The following is a 26,820-nucleotide window of genomic DNA, read 5'->3' as shown; positions in this document are numbered from 1 at the left end:
AAAAGAGAAATGTCCAACGAGGCGTTCTGGGGCAGCATAGACAGGTCTTCTCTGTGTTAGAGTTTTACTCGCTACAGGGTGTACTTTGAGGGTTTGTCCCTCTGCAGACCGTTTGCATGCAGAAAAACCTTCATAACACACAAGGGGACGGGTGATAACCAGAAAAGCATGACATGGGACCTTTAAACAGGCCAGCCTAACAATATAATATAATATACATTTGCTACTACCTCTGCTTTTACCACTATTTATTTATTTATTCATTTATGTCTGTCTTTTTTTTACTGCAGTGAGAGTTGCCAAATACATTTCGTTGTACTTTGTATGATGACAGTACAAATATATTATTTTCTATAAGATGTATAATATAAACATTGAATATCTATGGCTCTAGAATATATTGAATATTTTCTGAACGGTTTCCTTTAGAAATAAGATTTAAAGTGACAGCGTTGCATGTTGTGTGTTTTCAAGATGGAGGAGAACGGTAAGTAGTTGGCAGAGAGGATATTATAGAGATTAACACAGAGGGAGGGGGGGGGGGGGGGTGACTCTGAGCAACACTCAGTCAGTGAGGATCTGTCAGGAGGACACGCATGCTGGAAATAACTCAAATAAAACCCAGGACCTGAGGAAACGGACTCTCATTAAGGTGAGTTATCGGATGCTTTCTTTGTTTTAACCTCCATTTAAATATCGTGTGTTACCAAAGCTTCATTATGTGTTTGAATGGGTCTCTTCCACTCAGAGCTCGACTCTGTCATCTACAAACCCACTTTACATTCAGATTACACTGCACGTATACTATATATGTTCTCAAATTCCTATTGTACTTTTTGTATATTTACATTTCCTGTAAACATGAATTTTATTTTATGTTATTTTATAACAGTTTCAAAGCTAGTTTTTAAATAGTTCTTTATTTGCTCCTTTTTTTACAAATGAATTCCTCTTACTCTCTCTAATTATGCACAAATGAAAATTCATTGAGCGTGCCATTGAACCTGATTCTGATTCACTGAAACAGAGAAAAGCAGTCAACCTTTTGCATTTAATAAGATGCTTTTACTTTAATATAACTAAATAATAAAGCGTCCTTTACAGCAGATCCATTACTAACTAATATCAGCTACACTTCCTTTCCTCTGTCGCTCTCCGTGCATTTCAGTCATTAATCCGTTGAGGAAAGCCACTTAAATTATTGGATTTTACACTTTAATATTATTCCGACGTCCTTCTGTATTATTTAATGACTGCATGTTAATGGGGAAGTTTGTGCTTTGGGGAAACCTTTAATTTGACGTTAGTGGAGGATGTTTTTTAAACCTGGCAAAGATTAGTTGAAGTGGATTAACGGAGACTAATGCACGTCTATTTAGAGCCTGCTTTCACGTGCAATTACCCACAATACACCTCTACATTGTGCCTCTACACAACACATTGATATGCAGGGAAGGAGAGTAACTAAGTACATTTACTAAGTACTTTTATTTAATACCACTACATGTATTTATTTTAAGAATGACGTTACTGAGATTTTGCATTTAAAATTCATAGTATAGTATGTTGAAATATAATTTAAAAAATCGAAATATCAAGAAATAATAACGTAGTATTTTAAATAATTCATAGAATAATACGTAAAAAAATATTTGAAAAATAAACATAACATGTTGCAAAGTATGAAATAAGTTATAGTACAGTATGTGAAAAAGAGTCAAGTTTATCTGGGCTAAGCATATGAAAGAACGTCATAGTGTTTGTCAAATATTGTTTTTAAAGTAAAAGTTTGTAAAGTAGGTTCAAAAATACAAAAAAGGTTGTGGAAAAGTATGCCAAAAATTAGGTAAAAAATCATAGTACATAGGACAAAAAAATAGTACAGTATGTTGAAAAGTCAGGCTGTGGCTCAGTGGGTTGGTGCGTTGATCTTCGATCAGGGGAGCCGGTTCGATCCCCACTGCAGACAGCATGTTGTTGGGAAAGACACTTCACCCCAAGTTGCTCCTGTGGGGATTCTCCACAGTAATGAATGTATTTTAGTTGCTTTGGGTAAAAGCGACTAACAAGTGACATAAGGTCAAAAAAAATCCTTCCATGTTTTAAAGTACAAGAAAAGTCATAGTATAGCGTGTTGAGAAATATTAAAAAAGTTAGTAGAAGTTGTTGTATGTAAAAGCACAGTTTAGCATTTTGTATAACATTTTATTTGATAAATTAAGTCCATTAAAAAATGGGTGAAAAATGTCCTACTACAGTTTTTTTTTAAATGTGAAAACAAATGATTGTATCTTGATAGCGACTCCACGAGTAAATTAAACATGGTATACTTCTACTATTCATCCATGTATCTACTACACACACACACACACACACACACACACACACACACACACACACACACACACACACACACACACACACACACACACACACACACACACACACACACACACACACACACACACACACACACACACACACACACACACACACACACACACACACACACACACACACACACATACCCTCTCTAATCCTCTGCTGATGCAGTCTGGGAAATAAAAGGTTTAGAGTAACACAGCTCGCCACCTAAAACACATCTCATTATTAATGGTGTGTGTGTGTGTGTGTGTGTGTGTGTGTGTGTGTGTGTGTGTGTGTGTGTGTGTGTGTGTGTGTGTGTGTGTGTGTGTGTGTGTGTGTGTGTGTGTGTGTGTGTTCCAGCTGTTCTGAGGGAGGATGGATAACAGATAGGAAGGGGGGAGAAAGGGGAGGAGCTGCGGGGAGGCAAACTGTCCTTAATTTGTTTAAACCGAGGGATTTCTGGATTACCTTTGGCAATTAATCTCGTTACATCGCAGAGGGAAGTCTGCTGGAGGTTTAAAGTCAGTCAGCGGTCGATGAAGAGCAACAACTGACCTCTCAGGACGCTGAAGTACTTCAAATACTGTCATGATGAAACTAATAACAATATATTAAAAACATAATCTACCCAGAGCTACAGGCAGGGATTCAGGAGAAAGATAACCCAGGTTTGTGATGAGCCTTCTAATCCAATATTCTACTGAGGTATATTCACACCAGAGGTGGAAGAACTACTTAGATCTATTACATAGGTAAACGTAGTATTGCCATTTTGTATAAATACTATACTACTAGTGTACTAATACGTCTAAACTGTTGGTTTGTTTAATGAATAACACAATGTTAAATTGTATTGACTATTTTTATGCAAAAATCTTAATTTGTAAAGCCTTAAAATACATGTAGTTGAGTAGAAAGTACAATATTACCCTTTGAGTTATTTGGGAGAAGTGGCATCAAAATAAAACACTTAAGTAAAATACTTGAATTACTTTCGTCCTCTGGTTAACGTTATGCAAAAAGCTACCCAGCCAGTAACTGGTTGTTTGGTAGCTACTTTGCTATTAAGCTAGCTTTGTGTTCACGTGATTTCATCATTATTTCTAGGCTCCTGTAAAGAGTTACTTATGTTGTGTTCAATGTCTGTAACCACTGTCACAAACAATGTTATTTAAAGCTCCTTTAAAAAGAGTTTAATGGATCCTAGTGTTAAGCTTAGCTAACAAGCTAACGCGCTAATGCGCTACACAGCTATGTAGCTAGCTATCTGTCTGTTGTGTGGGAACTACACATTCCTTGACTCCAATAAGGTTGTTTTTAAGAACTCAATTAATGATCAACTTTATACCCTTCCAAATGGTAATGCAAAACATTGAATGACTCTCTCCTAAAACGTTTCTTCAAGCATGCTATAGTATAACCAACACAGTCTCACGGCATTTCGTGTTATAGTCACGAAATTAATCTGTTTATTCGCGTTCACCAACACGATTTTCCCATTTATTTCCTGTCACACAAAACGATTTTAAAAGCAATGTAAGTAATAACAAATTTGAAGGAAAAACAGATAAAAAAAAATACAGATTTCAGTATTCTGACACAGAACAATTTTGGAAGCAATGTATTTTTATTAATGCTGTCAAAATTATCACGGTAACGGCGGTAATTAATGTTTTGAATTAATTTCGTTAAAATATTTAACGCATTTAACGCATGCGCAGAATGGCCCGTCCCATACATCCCACCAGTGGCAACGCTGGGGTAGGCTACACCCATACCAATAAATGGCTTAGCCCCCACCATGAACAACGATGTTAAAGTAAGCAAAATAAAGTCCTCCAACTCGCGGAGTAAATCACACAGACAGCAGTTAGTCAGATTGATTTCAGTAGCTGCTTGTCTGGAAATACAGAAGACTAGAAACGGTTTTGAAAACTTTTGTCACGTAGTGATCGTCTTCTCAATAGAACATCTTTGATAATGTCTTCTGGCCAATCAGAATCAAGATAACGGCGTGGTGTTGTTGCAGGAAGTCCCGACGGAGAATACTTTAGCTGTAGTACATCTCTATATACATCGATACAAACTTACGTGCTGATAGAAATCAACACGTAATGAAATAAGACCTCACGGTTTGATGATTGATAGGTGTGTGGGCTGTCTTTCATTTTGACACACAGAACAATGTTATAATAAACATACTGTATGTTAAATGGATATATCCGCCTTCTTTCATTTATCTTTCCATTCCCACAACAATATACATAAAGAAATGGCATATTTTGGACATAGTTTGAATGGTGATTAATCTGATTCATTAATTTTTAAGCTGTGATTAATCTGATTTAAATATTTAATCGATTGACAGCCCTAATTTTTATTGGCAGTATGTTTCGTGCCTGACCAAATAATAACTAATTAGAATGACATTTTTTTTCCAGGTTTCAGTATTCTGAGGCTCTGAGCCATTTATTTTCCTCGCGGACGGCAAAAAAACTCCAACATTATACAAGTTAAAATAAAAGGGATAGGGTTAGGCTTAGGGTAAGATATTGAGTAAGAACATGTTTTCATGAACCACACAGCTTCTGGTCTTCCAAGACCCGACCGGACAAAAAGACGTGGTGCAGGCACGAAACACACTACCAATAGAAATACATTGCTTTTAAAATCGTTCTGTGTGACACGAAAAAAAGGGGAAAATGTTGTTGGTGAACACGAATCAATAGATTAAATACATTTCGTGATTATAACATGAAATGCCGTGAGACTGGGTTGGCTAGCAGGGTAGGTTATTCCCTTTACTGACTGCACTCAAGTAATACACACGTATTATTACACACACACACACACACACACACACACACACACACACACACACACACACACACACACACACACACACACACACACACACACACACACACACACACACACACACACACACACACACACACACACACACACACACACACACACACACACACACACACACACACTATACTCTACTTATTTTAAGGGATATTTGTAATGTACTCTGAGTTTTTTAAGCTAACCAGAGCTACTCACCATTATTTAAAACAGTTAAATTAACCTTAGCTTCAACAAGACACACATGTAACGCTCTTTAAACATGAAATCCTGAATTGAATTTGTTGTTTTTTGGCATTGTGGTGTTGCTAATTTATAAAGAATCTCAGGCCTATGAGTATCTTAGGACTTGCTTCACTAATTTCACACCATGATTCCACTTGTTTTTCACTAAAACCTCAGTAAAATATGCACGTTTATTCCTGATGAAGAGAGTTTTGTTTTGTTAGTGAAACTACAGAGTGAGTGAATGGTGAGAGGAGTGATGTGACTGAGAGAGGATTAAAGAGATTAAACCAGGTGAAAGGTCAGCTAGCATCAGGTCTCACTGAAGGACACACAAGAGCGGCCGTTTGTGTTTGTGTTGTTATTTCTGTGAGTTTTATTTATTTATTTAGGAAGGGACAATGCACATTTATGAACATGAGCACTTACGTCCGTCATGTAAATGTGTGTTAAGGTTAATGGCATAAAAAGAAAATATACAAGAAGCACAGAAATCAAAAACATCACTGAGTAAAGCACGTATGCACATAATGCAAAACCACACACTAATGCACATAAGCAAAGAGAAAAGCCAAAAGGCACCGACAATTAGAAATATAATGATGTACTCTACAACTATACCGCTATAAGAGATTTTACAATCTCTCAGCTCTGGTTGATCCATTTTTATTTTGTCTCATGAATTCATCGGGTCAGACATATTTCATAAATAAGTAACAAAACTGGCAATGTTAAGATCCTCACTATACAACACACACACACACACACACACACACACACACACACACACACACACGCACGCACGCACGCACGCACGCACGCACGCACGCACGCACGCACGCACGCACGCACGCACGCACGCACGCACGCAGACAGACAGACAGACAGACAGACAGACAGACAGACAGACAGACAGACAGACAGACAGACAGACAGACAGACAGACGCGCACGCGCACAGACACACACACACACACACACACACACACACACACACACACACACACACACACAATTCAATTTCAATCAAAGGCTTTATTGTCATTTGCACATTAGATACACTGAACAAAAATATAAATGCAACACTTTTGTTTTTGCTCCCATTTTTCATGAGTTGAACTCAAAGATCTAAAACATTTTCTATAAACACAAAATAACCATTTCTCTCAAATATTGTTCACAAATCTGAAACAATGTGTGATAGTGAGCACTTCTCCTTTGCCGAGATAATCCATCCCACCTCACAGGTGTGGCATATCAAGATGCTGATTAGACAGCATGGTTATTGCACAGCTGTGCCTTAGGCTGGCCACAATAAAAGGCCACTCTGAAACGTGCAGTTTTGCTTTGTTGGGGGGGTCTGGGGGGGTCTGGGGGGGTCCGAAAACCAGTCAGTATCTGGTGTGAGGGTTAGGGTTAGGGTAATGTTGTGAATCGAGTGGCCTGTGTTGATCGTCCGTAACATACGCCTGCCCATACCATAACCCCACCACCACCATGGGCCACTCGATTAAATAAACTTGCCTTGATTCTCTACTCTCCCTTTGATCTCTCAGAGCAGCGATGCGATTGGTCAGCCTGGCGGGGGCGCGGCTCCGCAGGGCGGCGGAGGAGGCGGAGAAACGAGAACCAGCAGCTCCTCCATCTCATCACTCCATCAAGCAGTTCACCAGCATGAAGAGCAAGTTCTTCAACGAGCTCACACACCTGCCAAGTGAGACACACACACACACACACACACACACACACACACACACACACACACACACACACACACACACACACACACACGCAGACACACAGACACACAGACACAGACACACACACACACACACACACACACACACACACAAACACACACACACACACACACACACACACACACACACACACACACACACACACACACACACACACACACACACACACACACACACACACACACACACACACACACAGACACACACACACACACACACACACACACACACACACACACACACACATACACACACACACACACACACACACACACACACACAACCCTAACCCTAGCCAATCAGAGACAGGCTCTGGATATATCAGAGACCTGTGATATATTGATGAAGAGGAGGATGATAGGGGACCTGTGAGATAAGTCAAACACACGTTTGCTTGTAGCTGTTGCTGCACATAAACATATTCCAACTCCAGATTAGTTTGGTTTGTTTCGAAGACTCTGGTTGGTTTCATTTGAAAGGGAAGTCAACCGATATACAAACACACTCGGGATGAGTGTTAATAAGCTGTTATTGAAACCAACGTCATTCATGATTCTGCATATCGGCCAATGCTCTATCAATTTCTGTGTAGATAAAAACGACGTGCGTTCCGACATTTAATAGACAGGCTGCTAGTTTGGGAACCAGTCGTGATTTTGTTAAATTGAGTTTTTGCAACAAACTGCAGTCAAAAAACCACTTCAGCATCCATAAAGGAATTGATAACATTGGAAATACGATTAGAGAATTAAGCACCAAAGAACCAAACACTCGGGTTTACTTCCTGTAAAGAGAACTAATCAAAAGCTCTGGATGAGATGTTTTCCTTTTGTGAACTCGTACACAACAATCTGTAGATCGAGAGGTGCATTCAGGGACAAACAGAGAAACTAAGATCATCTTAAACGTTCCCGTCACATTCACCCATCATGTCATCTCACTCTCATGTTGTTCATGTCTGTACTCTGTCCTCTCTCATTTCTCCCTGTGACCACTCTGCCCTTCAAGATCACAACCTCAAGTGTAAGTGCTTTCCATTCTTAAAGAACATGTGTGTTACAGCTGGAGGGAACAGCTCTGTACTTCATTGTTATTATTATACAAGTATCTTATTAGAGGGATTTCCCCTTTCCAAATGTCCACTCCACATCTCATCATGTCCCACCATGAAGCCACTTCTCATTTATTTACAACAATGGACAGTTTTCAGTGGTGCAAAGTAAGTAAGTACATTTACTCAAGTACTGTGCTTAAGTGCATTTTTGAGGTACTTGCTACTGTGTACTTCTACTCCACTACAGTATGGATGGAAAGGACGTGTCAGATTAGTTCACACGTTGTAATAACAGAGCTTATTCTTTAACTCTGTGTCTAGTCCTTAAACATGACAGCTAAAGAGCTGATGATGTATAAACCGAGACTCAGTGACAGGAAGCAACACCAAACCGCTAAGGATTATGGGTATTATCACAGTGTTTTTATTTAATTGACACTCATAACACACTCTTCACAAGCTGTGCAATTCACCATTATACATCCCTTATATACAGAGGTGGGAAGTAACACAGTAAGTACATTTACTCAGTACTGTACTTAAGTAAACGTTTGAGGTACTTGTACATTACTTGAGTATTTCTATTTGATGCTATTTTGTACATCTACTTTTGGCCAAAGCGTCTAACAAGTAAATGTACTTAAGTTCACATTTTATTTCACTTTTAGTATGTTACTGTGTACTTCTACTCCACTACAGCTCAGAGGTACATGGTGTACTTTTACTCCACTACAGCTCAGAGGTACATGGTGTACTTCTACTCCACTACATGTATTTAATACCTTTAGTGACTTCACAGATCTGGATGAATGATGTGAAATCTAATTAAGTGTTAAATCAGACTTTAGTTCCACCTGGAGTAAATCCACCAGCTACCCTGCAGTATACAAAGTCATTCAAACTAGCTGCACCTTTACCAGCTTTGAGAACACTTTCATGATCAATCATTATAAAACATATCATATCTATTATTCTGAAATGGAGCAATCAAACAATGACTACTTTTACTGTCTCTACTTTCACTATATTTTGATGAGAATACTTTTCTCCTTCCTCTCTCTCTCCTCTCTCCTTCCTCTCATCTCCACTCCTCTCTCCTTCCTCTCTCTCCTCTCTCCTTCCTCTCTGCTTCCTCTCTCTCTCCTATCTCTCTCCTTCCTCTCTCTCCTCTCTCCTTCCTCTCTGCTTCCTCTGTCTCTCCTCTCTCTCTCCTTCCTCTCTCTCCTCTCTCCTTCCTCTCATCTCCACTCCTCTCTCCTTCCTCTCTCTCCTCTCTCCTTCCTCTCTGCTTCCTCTCTCTCTCCTATCTCTCTCCTTCCTCTCTCTCCTCTCTCCTTCCTCTCTGCTTCCTCTCTCTCTCCTATCTCTCTCCTTCCTCTCTCTCCTCTCTCCTTCCTCTCTGCTTCCTCACTCTCTCCTTCCTCTCTCTCCTCTCTCCTTCCTCTCATCTCCTCTCCTCTCTCCTTCCTCTCTCTCCTCTCTCCTTCTTCTCACCTCCTCTCTCCTCCTTCCTCTCTCTCCTCTCTCCTTCCTCTCTCCTCCTCTTCTCTCTCTCTCCTCTCTCCTTCCTCTCATCTCCTCTCCTCTCTCCTTCCTCTCACCTCCTCTCTCCTTCCTCTCTCCTCTCTCCTTCCTCTCACCTCCTCTTCTCTCTCTCTCTCCTCTCTCCTTCCTCTCTCCTCCTCCTCTGTCTCTCTCCTCCTTCCTCTCTCTCCTCTCTCCTTCCTCTCTCTCCTATCTCTCTCCTTCCTCTCTCTCCTCTCTCCTTCCTCTCTGATTCCTCTCTCTCTCCTTCCTCTCTCTCCTCTCTCCTTCCTCTCATCTCCTATCCTCTCTCCTTCCTCTCACGTCCTCTCTCCTTCCTCTCTCCTCTCTCCTCCTTCCTCTCTCTCCTCTCTCCTTCCTCTCTCCTCCTCTTCTCTCTCTCTCCTTTCTCCTTCCTCTCATCTCCTCTCCTCTCTCCTTCCTCTCACCTCCTCTATCCTTCCTCTCTCCTCTCTCCTTCCTCTCACCTCCTCTTCTCTCTCTCTCCTCTCTCCTTCCTCTCTCCTCCTCCTCTGTCTCTCTCCTCCTTCCTCTCTCTCCTCTCTCCTTCCTCTCTGCTTCCTCTCTCTCTCCTTCCTCTCTCTCCTCTCTCCTTCCTCTCATCTCCTCTCCTCTCTCCTTCCTCTCACCTCCTCTCTCCTTCCTCTCTCCTCTCTCCTTCCTCTCACCTCCTCTTCTCTCTCTCTCCTCTCTCCTTCCTCTCTCCTCCTCCTCTGTCTCTCTCTCCTTCCTCTCTTCCCCTCTTCTCTCTCTCTCCTCTCTCCTTCCTCTCACCTCCTCTCTCCTCCTTCCTCTCTCTCCTCTCTCCTTCCTCTCTCCTCCTCCTCTGTCTCTCTCCTCCTTTCTCTCTCTCCTCTCTCCTTCCCCTCTCCTCCTCTTCTCTCTCACCTCCTCTCTCCTTCCTCTCACCTCCTCTCTCCTCCCTCAGTGCCCATGTGGGCAATAGGAGCCATTGTGGTGGTGGTCCTGGCCCTTATCGCCTGTATGGGATTCTGCATCTATAAGAAGTGCATCAGTAAGGGGAAGAAACCCAAGAAGGTCCGCGAGAGGAAGGGAGGACGAGGGAGGAGGAAGAAGAACAAAGATGGAGAGGAAGGGGGCGACAAGAAGGTGAGGAAAAGTGGCTGCCGGACACATAAACATCCAACACAAATAAAACATTGAACTACGAAGGTCTTCCGAAAAGTATATTCCATATGACTTTGGTTGTGTAGGGGTTAGTAACTCTTCACCAGGTCGGATCAACAGCTGATCACTGAAGCTTTACTGAGTGCACTGCTTGGTGCGTGGAAGGGCTACACTTCCATTGCTAATGTTGAATTGTATAACTGGTTAGCTTAGCAGAATCATACGGTTAACAAAAGACATCAGAGCTGAGTTACTAAACCTCCACATGCCCCTCACCACACCATGTGACAATCACCGGAAACAACCAATCACAAGGGTGCGTGGTGTTAACAAATAGTGAAGACAATATAACTCTAAACACAGGCAACCACAGCATGTAGGCTCCTACAGGGGGGGTGTTAGAGGAGGGGTCTGTGAGGAAGCTCATACAGGGGGGGTGTTAGAGGAGGGGTCTATGAGGAAGCTCCTACAGGGGGGGTGTTAGAGGAGGGGTCTATGAGGAAGCTCATACAGGGGGTGTGTTAGAGGAGGGGTCTATGGGGAAGCTCCTACAGGGGGTGTGTTAGAGGAGGGGTCTATGAGGAAGCTCATACAGGGGGGGTGTTAGAGGAGGGGTCTATGAGGAAGCTCCTACAGGGGGTGTGTTAGAGGAGGGGTCTATGAGGAAGCTCATACAGGGGGGGTGTTAGAGGAGGGGTCTGTGAGGAAGCTCCTACAGGGGGTGTGTTAGAGGAGGGGTCTATGAGGAAGCTCCTACAGGGGGTGTGTTAGAGGAGGGGTCTATGAGGAAGCTCATACAGGGGGGGTGTTAGAGGAGGGGTCTATGAGGAAGCTCATACAGGGGGGGTGTTAGAGGAGGGGTCTGTGAGGAAGCTCCTACAGGGGGTGTGTTAGAGGAGGGGTCTATGAGGAAGCTCATACAGGGGGGGTGTTAGAGGAGGGGTCTATGAGGAAGCTCATACAGGGGGGGTGTTAGAGGAGGGGTCTGTGAGGAAGCTCCTACAGGGGGTGTGTTAGAGGAGGGGTCTATGAGGAAGCTCATACAGGGGGTGTGTTAGAGGAGGGGTCTATGAGGAAGCTCATACAGGGGGGGTGTTAGAGGAGGGGTCTATGGGGAAGCTCATACAGGGGGGGTGTTCGAGGAGGGCTCGGTGAGGAAGCTCATACAGGGGGGGTGTTAGAGGAGGGGTCTATGAGGAAGCTCCTACAGGGGGGGTGTTCGAGGAGGGGTCTGTGAGGAAGCTCCTACAGGGGGTGTGTTAGAGGAGGGGTCTATGGGGAAGCTCATACAGGGGGGTTGTTCGAGGAGGGGTCTATGAGGAAGCTCCTACAGGGGGTGTGTTCGAGGAGGGGTCTGTGAGGAAGCTCCTACAGGGGGTGTGTTAGAGGAGGGGTCTATGAGGAAGCTCCTACAGGGGGGGTGTTCGAGGAGGGGTCTGTGAGGAAGCTCCTACAGGGGGTGTGTTAGAGGAGGGGTCTATGGGGAAGCTCATACAGGGGGGTTGTTCGAGGAGGGGTCTATGAGGAAGCTCCTACAGGGGGGGTGTTCGAGGAGGGGTCTATGAGGAAGCTCCTACAGGGGGTGTGTTCGAGGAGGGGTCTATGAGGAAGCTCCTACAGGGGGTGTGTTAGAGGAGGGGTCTGTGAGGAAGCTCCTACAGGGGTGTGTTAGAGGAGGGGTCTATGAGAAGCTCCTACAGGGGGGGTGTTCGAGGAGGGGTCTATGAGGAAGCTCCTACAGGGGGTGTGTTAGAGGAGGGGTCTATGAGGAAGCTCATACAGGGGGTGTGTTAGAGGAGGGGTCTATGAGGAAGCTCCTACAGGGGGTGTGCTAGAGGAGGGGTCTATGAGGAAGCTCCTACAGGGGGTGTGTTAGAGGAGGGGTCTATGGGGAAGCTCATACAGGGGGGGTGTTGGAGGAGGGGTCTATGAGGAAGCTCCTACAGGGGGTGTGCTAGAGGAGGGGTCTATGAGGAAGCTCATACAGGGGGTGTGTTAGAGGAGGGGTCTATGGGGAAGCTCCTACAGAGGGTGTGTTAGAGGAGGGGTCTATGAGGAAGCTCATACAGGGGGTGTGTTAGAGGAGGGGTCTATGAGGAAGCTCCGGCAGGGGGTGTGTTAGAGGAGGGGTCTATGGGGAAGCTCATACAGAGGGTGTGTTAGAGGAGGGGTCTATGAGGAAGCTCATACAGAGGGTGTGTTAGAGGAGGGGTCTATGAGGAAGCTCCTACAGGGGGGGTGTTAGAGGAGGGGTCTATGAGGAAGCTCCTACAGGGGGGGTGTTAGAGGAGGGGTCTATGAGGAAGCGCCTACAGGGGGTGTGTTAGAGGAGGGGTCTATGAGGAAGCTCCTACAAGGGGGGTGTTAGAGGAGGGGTCTATGAGGAAGCTCCTACAGGGGGTGTGTTAGAGGAGGGGTCTATGAGGGAGCTCCTACAGGGGGTGTGTTAGAGGAGGGGTCTATGAGGAAGCTCCTCCCTCCACAGACCGACAGATGGAGTCACTTTCTGATGAAGCCCCTTCCTCACTGTCTGCAGCTGTTTGGCTTCGGTCCAGGTGAGACTAATGAACTGACGGATTAAACAGGATGACGAACGACCAGCTGCTGGCCTCAGGATTAGAGCAGCTGGTGGTGAACGGGCTTCTATGCAGAATATGAATTTAAAATAACTCCTACCATTACGTTACCACTTTACAATAAGACTTCCCTTATAAAGGATTCCTAAAGGGTTTATAATTAGGTTATGAATTAGGTTGGAAACACTTTATTAATCAATAGGCGCTTTCTCACCGCAGTACTTATCCCAGTATAGTTCCGAAATGTTGCGTTCACACCAAAAAGATCCGGAACTAGAACTTAGTTCATGAGAACCTTTTTACCCCTTTTCAGTCCCAGAGCAGGGACTGAAAAGGGACTGAAAAAGGTTCCTGTGTCTGATTGGCTGGGCGGAATGCAAACCACGCCCCGTAAAACTCCCCAAAAAGTTTTATGAAGCCGCCATTTTATTATCCTCGCATTAGCATTATTAGCATTAGCCCAGCGCACACACGCAGAGAGACTAACTTATAGCAACACAAAATAAAACATGGGAGCGGTGGAGATGAGGAGGTGTCGGCATACTGGAGATTTACTCTGAAGGCTTCAGAAGCCTTCCCCAACTCCGGGGACTTCCGGCCGGGGACTCCGGGTGGCAGTATACGCCGTGAAGTTGTTTGCGGCCTGCCAGTAAACCTAAAGCAGAAGAAGAAGAAGTGAGAACTAAAGAGTTCTCATGAACTAAGTTCTGATGTACTAAATATGGCAAACTACTTGGTGTGAAAGCGCCGATTAAGAACCATTTATAAACCAGTTTTAACATAATTTTCATACATCAACACAGGCTCATTATTTAGCAAGATGACTAAGCCTTATATTGGCTACCTAGCTTACTTCGTCTTCTTCATCAGCCAGCATCCTTGGTATCTGTTGTTCACTGAGTTGATTCTCCCCCCCCGTCCATCTTGATGTTTCTTGGCATCTCTTTATGACCATTTATTTATGAGTTACTAACATTTCTAATAAGGGTTAGCAGTACTGATACATGTTCACTATTTGGCAAGCAACCTGTCACAGTCGCCCTGTTTATCTCATGTCTTATAAAAGCTTATTTAGGATTTATAAAGTGTTCACAAGCGAATTAATAAATGAATTTCAAACTATCCGTAAACCCTTTATTCGGGTAGTCTTATTGTAAAGTGGTAACATATTATTTATATAAAAAGCTATTTGGTCCTGGCCACTCAATGGCTTCATGTCTCTTCTACATCAACATGTGTCCCCTCTTCTCCATGTCTCTTCTACATCAACATGTGTCCCCTCTTCTTCATGTCTCTTCTACATCAACATGTGTCCCCTCTTCTTCATGTCTCTTCTACATCAACATGTGTCCCCTCTTCTTCATGTCTCTTCTACATCAACATGTGTCCCCTCTTCTTCATGTCTCTTCTACATCAACATGTGTCCCCTCTTCTTCATGTCTCTTCTACATCAACATGTGTCCCCTCTTCTTTATGTCTCTTCTACATCAACATGTGTCCCCTCTTCTTCATGTCTCTTCTACATCAACATGTGTTTCCTCTTCTTCATGTCTCTTCTACATCAACATGTGTCCCCTCTTCTTCATGTCTCTACATCAACATGTGTCCCCTCTTCTTCATGTCTCTTCTACATCAACATGTGTCCCCTCTTCTTCATGTCTCTTCTACATCACATGTGTCCCCTCTTCTTTATGTCTCTTCTACATCTAACATGTGTCCCCTCTTCTTCATGTCTCTTCTACATCAACATGTGTCCCCTCTTCTCCATGTCTCTTCTACATCAACATGTGTCCCCTCTTCTTCATGTCTCTTCTACATCAACATGTGTCCCCTCTTCTCATGTCTCTTCTACATCAACATGTGTCCCCTCTTCTTCATGTCTCTTCTACATCAACATGTGTCCCCTCTTCTCCATGTCTCTTCTACATCAACATGTGTCCCCTCTTCTTCATGTCTCTTCTACATCAACATGTGTCCCCTCTTCTTCATGTCTCTTCTACATCAACATGTGTCCCCTCTTCTTCATGTCTCTTCTACATCAACATGTGTCCCCTCTTCTTCATGTCTCTTCTACATCAACATGTGTCCCCTCTTCTTCATGTCTCTACATCAACATGTGTCCCCTCTTCTTCATGTCTCTTCTACATCAACATGTGTCCCCTCTTCTTCATGTCTCTTCTACATCAACATGTGTCCCCTCTTCTTCATGTCTCTTCTACATCAACATGTGTCCCCTCTTCTTCATGTCTCTTCTACATCAACATGTGTGTCCCCTCTTCTTCATGTCTCTTCTACATCAACATGTGTCCCCTCTTCTCCATGTCTCTTCTACATCAACATGTGTCCCCTCTTCTCCATGTCTCTTCTACATCAACATGTGTCCCCTCTTCTCCATGTCTCTTCTACATCAACATGTGTCCCCTCTTCTTCATGTCTCTTCTACATCAACATGTGTCCACTCTTCTTCATGTCTCTTCTACATCAACATGTGTCCCCTCTTCTCCATGTCTCTTCTACATCAACATGTGTCCCCTCTTCTTCATGTCTCTTCTACATCAACATGTGTCCCCTTTTCTCCATGTCTCTTCTACATCAACATGTGTCCCCTTTTCTCCATGTCTCTTCTACATCAACATGTGTCCCCTCTTCTTCATGTCTCTTCTACATCAACATGTGTCCCCTCTTCTCCATGTCTCTTCTACATCAACATGTGTCCCCTCTTCTTCATGTCTCTTCTACATCAACATGTGTCCCCTCTTCTCCATGTCTCTTCTACATCAACATGTGTCCCCTCTTCTTCATGTCTCTTCTACATCAACATGTGTCCCCTCTTCTCCATGTCTCTTCTACATCAACATGTGTCCCCTCTTCTTCATGTCTCTTCTACATCAACATGTGTCCCCTTTTCTCCATGTCTCTTCTACATCAACATGTGTCCCCTCTTCTTCATGTCTCTTCTACATCAACATGTGTCCCCTCTTCTCCATGTCTCTTCTACATCAACATGTGTCCCCTCTTCTTCATGTCTCTTCTACATCAACATGTGTCCCCTCTTCTTCATGTCTCTTCTACATCAACATGTGTCCCCTCTTCTTCATGTCTCTTCTACATCAACATGTGTCCCCTCTTCTTCATGTCTCTTCTACATCAACATGTGTCCCCTCTTCTTCATGTCTCTTCTACATCAACATGTGTCCCCTCTTCTCCATGTCTATTCTACATCAACATGTGTCCCCTCTTCTCCATGTCTCTTCTACATCAACATGTGTCCCCTCTTCTTCATGTCTCTTCTACATCAACATGTGTCCCCTCTTCTCCATGTCTCTTCTACATCAACATGTGTCCCCTCTTCTTCATGTCTCTTCTACATCAACATGTGTCCCCTCTTCTTCATGTCTCTTCTACATCAACATGTGTCCCCTCTTCTTCATGTCTCTTCTACATCAACATGTGTCCCCTCTTCTCCATGTCTCTTCTACATCAACATGTGTCCCCTCTTCTTCATGTCTCTTCTACATCAACATGTGTCCCCTCTTCTTCATGTCTCTTCTACATCAACATGTGTCCCCTCTTCTTCATGTCTCTTCTACATCAACATGTGTCCCCTCTTCTTCATGTCTCTTCTGCATCAACATGTGTCCCCTCTTCTTCATGTCTCTTCTACATCAACATGTGTCCCCTCTTCTTCATGTCTCTACATCAACATGTGTCCCCTCTTCTTCATGTCTCTTCTACATCAACATGTGTCCCCTCTTCTTCATGTCTCTTCTACATCAACATGTGTCCCCTTTTCTCCATGTCTCTTCTACATCAACATGTGTCCCCTCTTCTTCATGTCTCTTCTACATCAACATGTGTCCCCTCTTCTCCATGTCTCTTCTACATCAACATGTGTCCCCTCTTCTTCATGTCTCTTCTACATCAACATGTGTCCCCTCTTCTTCATGTCTCTTCTACATCAACATGTGTCCCCTCTTCTTCATGTCTCTTCTACATCAACATGTGTCCCCTCTTCTTCATGTCTCTTCTACATCAACATGTGTCCCCTCTTCTTCATGTCTCTTCTACATCAACATGTGTCCCCTCTTCTCCATGTCTCTTCTACATCAACATGTGTCCCCTCTTCTTCATGTCTCTTCTACATCAACATGTGTCCCCTCTTCATCATGTCTCTTCTACATCAACATGTGTCCCCTCTTCCTCATGTCTCTTCTACATCAACATGTGTCCCCTCTTCTTCATGTCTCTACATCAACATGTGTCCCCTCTTCTTCATGTCTCTTCTACATCAACATGTGTCCCCTTTTCTCCATGTCTCTTCTACATCAACATGTGTCCCCTCTTCTTCATGTCTCTTCTACATCAAAATGTGTCCCCTCTTCTCCATGTCTCTTCTACATCAACATGTGTCCCCTCTTCTCCATGTCTCTTCTACATCAACATGTGTCCCCTCTTCTTCATGTCTCTTCTACATCAACATGTGTCCCCTCTTCTTCATGTCTCTTCTACATCAACATGTGTCCCCCTCTTCTTCATGTCTCTTCTACATCAACATGTGTCCCCTCTTCTCCATGTCTCTTCTACATCAACATGTGTCCCCTCTTCTTCATGTCTCTTCTACATCAACATGTGTCCCCTCTTCTCCATGTCTCTTCTACATCACCATGTGTCCCCTCTTCTTCATGTCTCTTCTACATCAAAATGTGTCCCCTCTTCTTTATGTCTCTTCTACATCAACATGTGTCCCCTCTTCTCCATGTCTCTTCTTCATCAACATGTGTCCCCTCTTCTTCATGTCTCTTCTACATCAACATGTGTCCCCTCTTCTTCATGTCTCTTCTACATCAACATGTGTCCCCTCTTCTCCATGTCTCTTCTACATCAACATGTGTCCTCTCTTCTTCATGTCTCTTCTACATCAACATGTGTCCCCTCTTCTTCATGTCTCTTCTACATCAACATGTGTCCCCTCTTCTTCATATCTCTTCTACATCAACATGTGTCCCCTCTTCTCCATGTCTCTTCTACATCAACATGTGTCCCCCTCTTCTCCATGTCTCTTCTACATCAACATGTGTCCCCTCTTCTCCATGTCTCTTCTACATCAACATGTGTCCCCTCTTCTTCATGTCTCTTCTACATCAACATGTGTCCCCTCTTCTTCATGTCTCTTCTACATCAACATGTGTCCCCTCTTCTTCATGTCTCTTCTACATCAACATGTGTCCCCTCTTCTTCATGTCTCTTCTACATCAACATGTGTCCCCTCTTCTTCATGTCTCTTCTACATCAACATGTGTCCCCTCTTCTTCATGTCTCTTCTACATCAACATGTGTCCCCCTCTGTGGAAAGAGACTCTTAAAGTTTCAGGAACAAAGATTTTCTCTCTTTTTGATCCCTTTCTATAAAAACCTGTCGGAAAATGAGCTGATCAGATTTTGGCCACTTTATGATGTCATAAAGATGTGTTGTCTTGTGTAACCATTAGCCAATCAGCAACACAGGTAACCCCCCCCCCCCCCCCCCCCCCCCCCCCCCGCCCCCCCCTTTTCACCTGAATCTCCTCCTGGAGCACCATTGAGTTCTTTTTAAACCAATCATCTCTCAGAGGGGCGTGGCCAGCAGCAGCTCATTAGCATTTAAAGCTACAGACACAGAATCAGCACTTTTGAAACAGGGCTGGAACAGAGGGGATTATGGGATGTTTGGTTTTTCAGATACATGTTCTTTATATAACTGAGATCTGTGATATAATGTTGAAAAAGAAGATAACAGGAGACCTTAAAAGTAAAATGTCCAATAACAACATTAGAGAAAACATTGCTCTAGTCTAGAGTCATTATTACTCAGAAAGGCTTCCACAAAATATAAAAATGCATATTCTATATCTCGTCACTTTCAATGGTTAACGTTGAAGTGTCACATATCACAGGAGCGTGACATGACTCTATTTGATGTTCATTAAACTGCAAACTGCTTCATGTCTTCCAGGATGGAGAGGATGGGAAGGATGACGAGGAGAAGGAGGCCCTTGGAAAACTGAGTACTCACTGGACTACAACTTTACTGATAACACGGTACACAAGAAGTACACGAGAAGCACTGCATTCAAAATCTACCCACATACTATAGAGCGGTGCAGGGATGACGTATTGACCCTGAAGGAAGCTACTGGTTCCCTCGACAACAAGCAACAGGATTTCTCCAGAGGATTTTGGAATATTGTAAAAAATAAGATCTGTGGAAAAGGAACCCGTTTGATAAATGCACGTTTTGTTCAGCCGGATAATCTCCACATGTCTACTTTTATAATATTCTAATCATAAATCGAATGGCCAGAAGCTAAATGCTAACGTTATGCTATAAAGGAATTACAGCCGAGTCGCTGCTTCAACGTCACGCCAACTTGAGATCCATATTCAAACACACAGATTCTAGATGGAACGAGTTGAAGCGTTTGTTTGAACAGTCTGCAGGAGGCAGGGACTTGCTCTCAAGCAGAACAGAAACTAACTTAGAGGAGTGTTCACGTGTTCGGCGTAATGACGTACAACGGCCTCCACGACTTCTGTAGTCCTATTCAGCCACTTGGTAACAACCATCGTTTCCCAGACACGTCCACTCTTCAGAAATCCCCAGTGGGGTCACTGCTGATGATTTAATGTAGAACAAAACGTGATCCGTCTCTTCAATGTGTCTCAACCACAGACCTTAGTTCAGATAGTTTCCTAAACCCTACGGAGAGATCCCATTGGCTCTGAGACCAGGGAATAGGAAGTGGAGAAATGCTGACTCACTTCCTGGTTTTAGAACTCATTCCTGCACCACTCTATTGCATGAGTTTCTATATCAATGACAGCTCTGGACTTTGTGTCCCAGCTGCATTTTCACATCTTATCTCTGCACCACTCTGCTGTTTTCATTAGGGGTGCACCGAATGGGAAATTCTTGGCCGAAACCGATACCGAGAATAGGAAACAGTTGGCCGAAAACCGAATGCCGAAAGGCCAAAAATGATTAATATATATATATATATATATATATATATATATATATATATATATATATATATAATGTATACATTTTTTACCAATGTTGTTCAGCTTCCTGATTATGGAAAAAGACATGATTATGGCAAAACTTAACTTAAATAATAATCACTAGTATGGGTCCATAAAACATTTATTCAGCACTTTTGAATGCATACAGTACATTCATTCCAAGTCAAGTGCATTTTCTTTTCTCTGTAGGATAACTACAACAAAGTGCATTCAGAACAAAGCCAAGGTGCTTTAAAATAAACATCTAGGCCAGGAGGCCTACGACTAACTAGTGTAAATAAAGACTGTAACAGCCAGGCCTTCAACAACAACAAATGCACCTATAAGTTTGGTAACCTAACGTGTTGTTGTGATGACGTAATCAAAACGCGGCGACAAGCACGGCGCGCGAACATGCTCGCGGCTGGCTCACAGCCAACATGTCTGACGCTTGGAGATATTTAAAAATATCAGAGAAAGAGGCGCAGATTGCGATTTGTAAAACGTGTTCAGCTGACATTTCTCGAGGGGGAGTAACTGCAAAGACTTTCACCACTTCGGGATTACTCCACCACTTGAAATCAAAACACCCGGACAAATATGCGGAGTAAGATCAACGGCCGAAAGCCGAAAGGGCCTTTTTAACAATTTTCGGCCGATAATTTTAGGTGGCCGAATATTCGGTGCATCCCTAGTTTTCATGGTTTTCAAAATGCGTCTTCAAGAAAGATATTTGGTGCATGGTTTTACCCAAAGTGGAAGATTTGTGCCAAAAAAGACCAAATATATTGAATGTTCTACGTGTCCTCTTTGTTGTTGCAGCACTGGGATGCTGTTGGGAAATGTAGTCCTATAGGCTTTGAGTCCGTTGAATAGATGATACTACTTTGTATACTCTCCTTCTCTGTAACTAGTAAGCAACGAAAGAGACTTTTTACAAAAGCACGATGAACTCTTTCCTCTCCTCTCTGCAGCTGATCGTGGGCATCATTCAGGCTCAGGATCTGCCAGCCATGGACGTCGGAGGAAGTTCAGATCCGTACGTTAAAGTCTACATGCTGCCGGACAAGAAGAAGAAGTTTGAGACCAAAGTCCAGCGCAAGAACCTCTGCCCAGTCTTCAATGAGACCTTCACCTTTAAGGTGCGTACTGCGAAGTTCAGGTCATACTATCAGCAAGGCAGGGTGATTTGTATAAACACTTCAACAGCAAGGCAACAAGGAGTCTTTGAGTGAGACCTGCAAAAACACGGTAACCGGAGTCCAAGTCTTTCAAAGTCTACCTGAGACATTAGTGCTTTATTCCTCGATATCTCAAAGTGACAGTAGGCTGAATGAGTAATTGTGTTAATGAGGCTGTTGAGAGTCAGGTCAGAGTGCATGAGTACACCATGACTACACCTAGACTACACCTAGACTACACCTAGACTACACCTAGACTACACCATGACTACACCTAGACTACACCTAGACTACACCATGACTACACCATGACTACACCTAGACTACACCATGACTACACCTAGACTACACCTAGACTACACCTAGACTACACCATGACTACACCTAGACTACACCATGACTACACCTAGACTACACCTAGACTACACCTAGACTACACCATGACTACACCATGACTACACCATGACTACACCTAGACTACACCTAGACTACACCTAGACTACACCATGACTACACCTAGACTACACCTAGACTACACCTAGACTACACCTAGACTACACCATGACTACACCTAGACTACACCTAGACTACACCTAGACTACACCATGACTACACCATGACTACACCATGACTACACCTAGACTACACCATGACTACACCATGACTACACCTAGACTACACCTAGACTACACCATGACTACACCATGACTACACCATGACTACACCTAGACTACACCTAGACTACACCTAGACTACACCATGACTACACCATGACTACACCTAGACTACACCTAGACTACACCTAGACTACACCATGACTACACCTAGACTACACCTAGACTACACCTAGACTGCACCTAGACTACACCTAGACTACACCTAGACTACACCATGACTACACCATGACTACACCTAGACTACACCTATACTACACCATGACTACACCATGACTACACCTAGACTACACCTAGACTACACCATGACTACACCTAGACTACACCTAGACTACACCATGACTACACCTAGACTACACCTAGACTACACCATGACTACACCTAGACTACACCATGACTACACCTAGACTACACCATGACTACACCTAGACTACACCATGACTACACCATGACTACACCTAGACTACACCTAGACTACACCATGACTACACCTAGACTACACCTAGACTACACCATGACTACACCTAGACTACACCTAGACTACACCTAGACTACACCATGACTACACCTAGACTACACCTAGACTACACCATGACTACACCTAGACTACACCATGACTACACCTAGACTACACCTAGACTACACCATGACTACACCTAGACTACACCATGACTACACCTAGACTACACCTAGACTACACCTAGACTACACCATGACTACACCTAGACTACACCTAGACTACACCATGACTACACCTAGACTACACCTAGACTACACCATGACTACACCTAGACTACACCATGACTACACCTAGACTACACCTAGACTACACCTAGACTACACCGTGACTACACCTAGACTACACCATGACTACACCTAGACTACACCATGACTACACCTAGACTACACCATGACTACACCTAGACTACACCATGACTACACCATGACTACACCTAGACTACACATAGACTACACCATGACTACACCAAGACTACACCATGACTACACCTAGACTACACCTAGACTACACCATGACTACACCATGACTACACCATGACTACACCATGACTACACCTAGACTACACCTAGACTACACCTAGACTACACCATGACTACACCATGACTACACCATGACTACACCATGACTACACCATGACTACACTTAGACTACACCATGACTACACCTAGACTACACCATGACTACACCATGACTACACCATGACTACACCATGACTACACCATGACTACACCTAGACTACACCTAGACTACACCATGACTACACCATGACTACACCTAGACTACACCATGACTACACCATGACTACACCTAGACTACACCATGACTACACCTAGACTACACCATGACTACACCTAGACTACACCTAGACTACACCATGACTACACCTAGACTACACCATGACTACACCTGGACTACACCTAGACTACACCTAGACTACACCATGACTACACCTAGACTACACCATGACTACACCTAGACTACACCTAGACTACACCATGACTACACCTAGACTACACCATGACTACACCTAGACTACACCTAGACTACACCATGACTACACCTAGACTACACCATGACTACACCTGGACTACACCTAGACTACACCTAGACTACACCATGACTACACCTAGACTACACCATGACTACACCTAGACTACACCATGACTACACCTAGACTACACCTAGACTACACCATGACTACACCTAGACTACACCTAGACTACACCTAGACTACACCATGACTACACCTAGACTACACCTAGACTACACCTAGACTACACCTAGACTACACCATGACTACACCTAGACTACACCTAGACTACACCTAGACTACACCGTGACTACACCTAGACTACACCATGACTACACCTAGACTACACCATGACTACACCTAGACTACACCATGACTACACCATGACTACACCTAGACTACACCTAGACTACACCATGACTAAACCATGACTACACCTAGACTACACCATGACTACACCTAGACTACACCTAGACTACACCATGACTACACCTAGACTACACCTAGACTACACCATGACTACACCATGACTACACCATGACTACACCATGACTACACCTAGACTACACCTAGACTACACCTAGACTACACCATGACTACACCTAGACTACACCATGACTACACCATGACTACACTTAGACTACACCATGACTACACCATGACTACACCATGACTACACCTAGACTACACCATGACTACACCATGACTACACCATGACTACACCTAGACTACACCATGACTACACCTAGACTACACCATGACTACACCTAGACTACACCATGACTACACCTAGACTACACCTAGATGATACACCTTTTTCCATTGTTCTTAACACTGCTATTGAAGCTCAGCCCTAAGTTGTATTCCTTCCTCCTATAGATCTCTCCATCTATCCATCTATCTAACTAACTATCTCTCTCTCTCTCTCTCTCTCTCTCTCTATCCATCTATAGATCTCTCCATCGATCTCTCTATCTATCTCTCTATCTCTCTATCTATCTATCCATCTATAGATCTCTCCATCTATCTCTCTATCTATCTCTCTATCTCTCTATCTATCTATCCATCTATCTATCCATCTATAGATCTCTCCATCTATCTCTCTATCTCTTTCTCTCTATCTATCTATCTATCTATCTATCTATCTATCTATCTATCTATCTATCTATCTATCTATCTATCTGTCTGTCTATCTGTCTATCTCTCTATCTGGGAAGACTGGGATTCTGCCTCTGGATGTCATTAAAGACCTTAAACAGAGCCTTTCAGAGTTATGTTTTGGTGAAAAACACGAACATGGAAGTCTCTTTAAGGCTCTTACCCTCCTCTCTCTTTCTTTCCCCCTCTTCAGATCCCCTACAGTGATCTGGGGGGTCAGTTTCTGGTGCTGCAGGTGTTTGACTTTGATCGTTTCGGTAAGCACGATGTAATCGGAGAGATAAAGATCGCCATGAACAGCATCGACCTCGCTCAGCCGATACAGGAGTGGAAGGACCTGATTGGAGGAGAGAAGGAGGAGGTACGTAAGAAAACTTATAGTGAATCTCACATTCATTTAAAGGTCTCCATGCAAAATGCACTTTTTGATGTCTTTTATACATAAATGTGCAGAGGTGGGAAGTAGTGGAGTACAAATACTTTTTCACTGTACTTAAGTACATGTTTCTGGTCTCAGTGCTTTACTCCAATACTTATTTTTATGACCACTTTTTACTTTGACTTCTTACATGTTGAACTCAAATACCTGTACTTTCTACTTCTTACATGTTGAACACAAATACCTGTACTTTCTACTTCTTACATGTTGAACACAAATACCTGTACTTTCTACTTCTTACATGTTGAACCCAAATACCTGTACTTTCTACTTCTTACATGTTGAACTCAAATACCTGTAATTTCTACTTCTTACATGTTGAACACAAATACCTGTACTTTCTACTTCTTACATGTTGAACACAAATACCTGTACTTTCTACTTCTTACATGTTGAACCCAAATACCTGTACTTTCTACTTCTTACATGTTGAACTCCAATACCTGTACTTTCTACTTCTTACATGTTGAACACAAATACCTGTACTTTCTACTTCTTACATGTTGAACTCAAATACCTGTACTTTCTACTTCTTACATGTTGAACTCAACGAACCTGTACTTTCTACTTCTTACATGTTGAACTCAAATACCTGTACTTTCTACTTCTTACATGTTGAACACAAATACCTGTACTTTCTACTTCTTACATGTTGAACACAAATACCTGTACTTTCTACTTCTTACATGTTGAACTCAAATACCTGTACTTTCTACTTCTTACATGTTGAACTCAAATACCTGTACTTTCTACTTCTTACATGTTGAACTCAAATACCTGTACTTTCTACTTCTCTCATTTTCCAAACAGGCTGGTTCCTTTAGTCTGAATGTGTGTTTGGTGGCGTGATCATTATTATTTCGAGTCATTGCGTGCCTATTGATTTGAACACGATCCGTGTATCCATCATTTCCTGGTCTTCTCTAAAGAGGAAGGACCAATGAAAACGTTGTCATGTTGCCGTTGGTCACCATGGAAACATTCATTAGCTAACAATGACATTAGTGTTCTATTAATATAAAGGGAGGTCAGGTACTCTTTAAAACAGTTGTTTGCCTTTCTAATGAAGTGAAGAAGAAGTATAGTGGCTTCGTATCTGAGATATTGATATGACTGATTATCTACTGTTTCCCCTCGTACAGAAATACCCATAATATCAATGCAACCATTGAACTGTGACATACAGAAACTCAAAGGTGCATTTGTTGTGTTTCTGACAGATAGAGAAGTTGGGAGATATCTGCATTTCCCT

General features: G+C 43.1%; 1 protein-coding gene across 1 annotated transcript in view; it reads left to right on the top strand.

Annotated features, from left to right (window-relative positions):
- Positions 1-494: 494 nt before the first annotated feature.
- The window catches only part of syt5a (synaptotagmin Va), a 29,019-nt gene continuing 2,693 nt past the window's right edge, over positions 495-26,820 (top strand). The window contains 9 exon segments of the mRNA XM_079645728.1: positions 495-652; positions 7,019-7,176; positions 8,231-8,245; positions 10,750-10,931; positions 19,518-19,563; positions 19,566-19,603; positions 21,541-21,708; positions 25,323-25,490; positions 26,789-26,820. The exon segment at positions 26,789-26,820 is cut by the window's right edge and continues 86 nt beyond it. Coding sequence (XP_079501854.1) covers positions 7,026-7,176; positions 8,231-8,245; positions 10,750-10,931; positions 19,518-19,563; positions 19,566-19,603; positions 21,541-21,708; positions 25,323-25,490; positions 26,789-26,820 — 800 coding nt within the window. The 5' untranslated portion in view covers positions 495-652; positions 7,019-7,025.

This window comes from Notothenia rossii, assembly GCF_949606895.1.
Source record: "Notothenia rossii genome assembly, chromosome: 8".
Classification (NCBI taxonomy): Eukaryota; Metazoa; Chordata; class Actinopteri; order Perciformes; family Nototheniidae; genus Notothenia; species Notothenia rossii.
The sequence above is the reverse complement of the archived record's forward strand: the minus strand, read 5'-3'. Positions and strand labels throughout refer to the sequence as shown.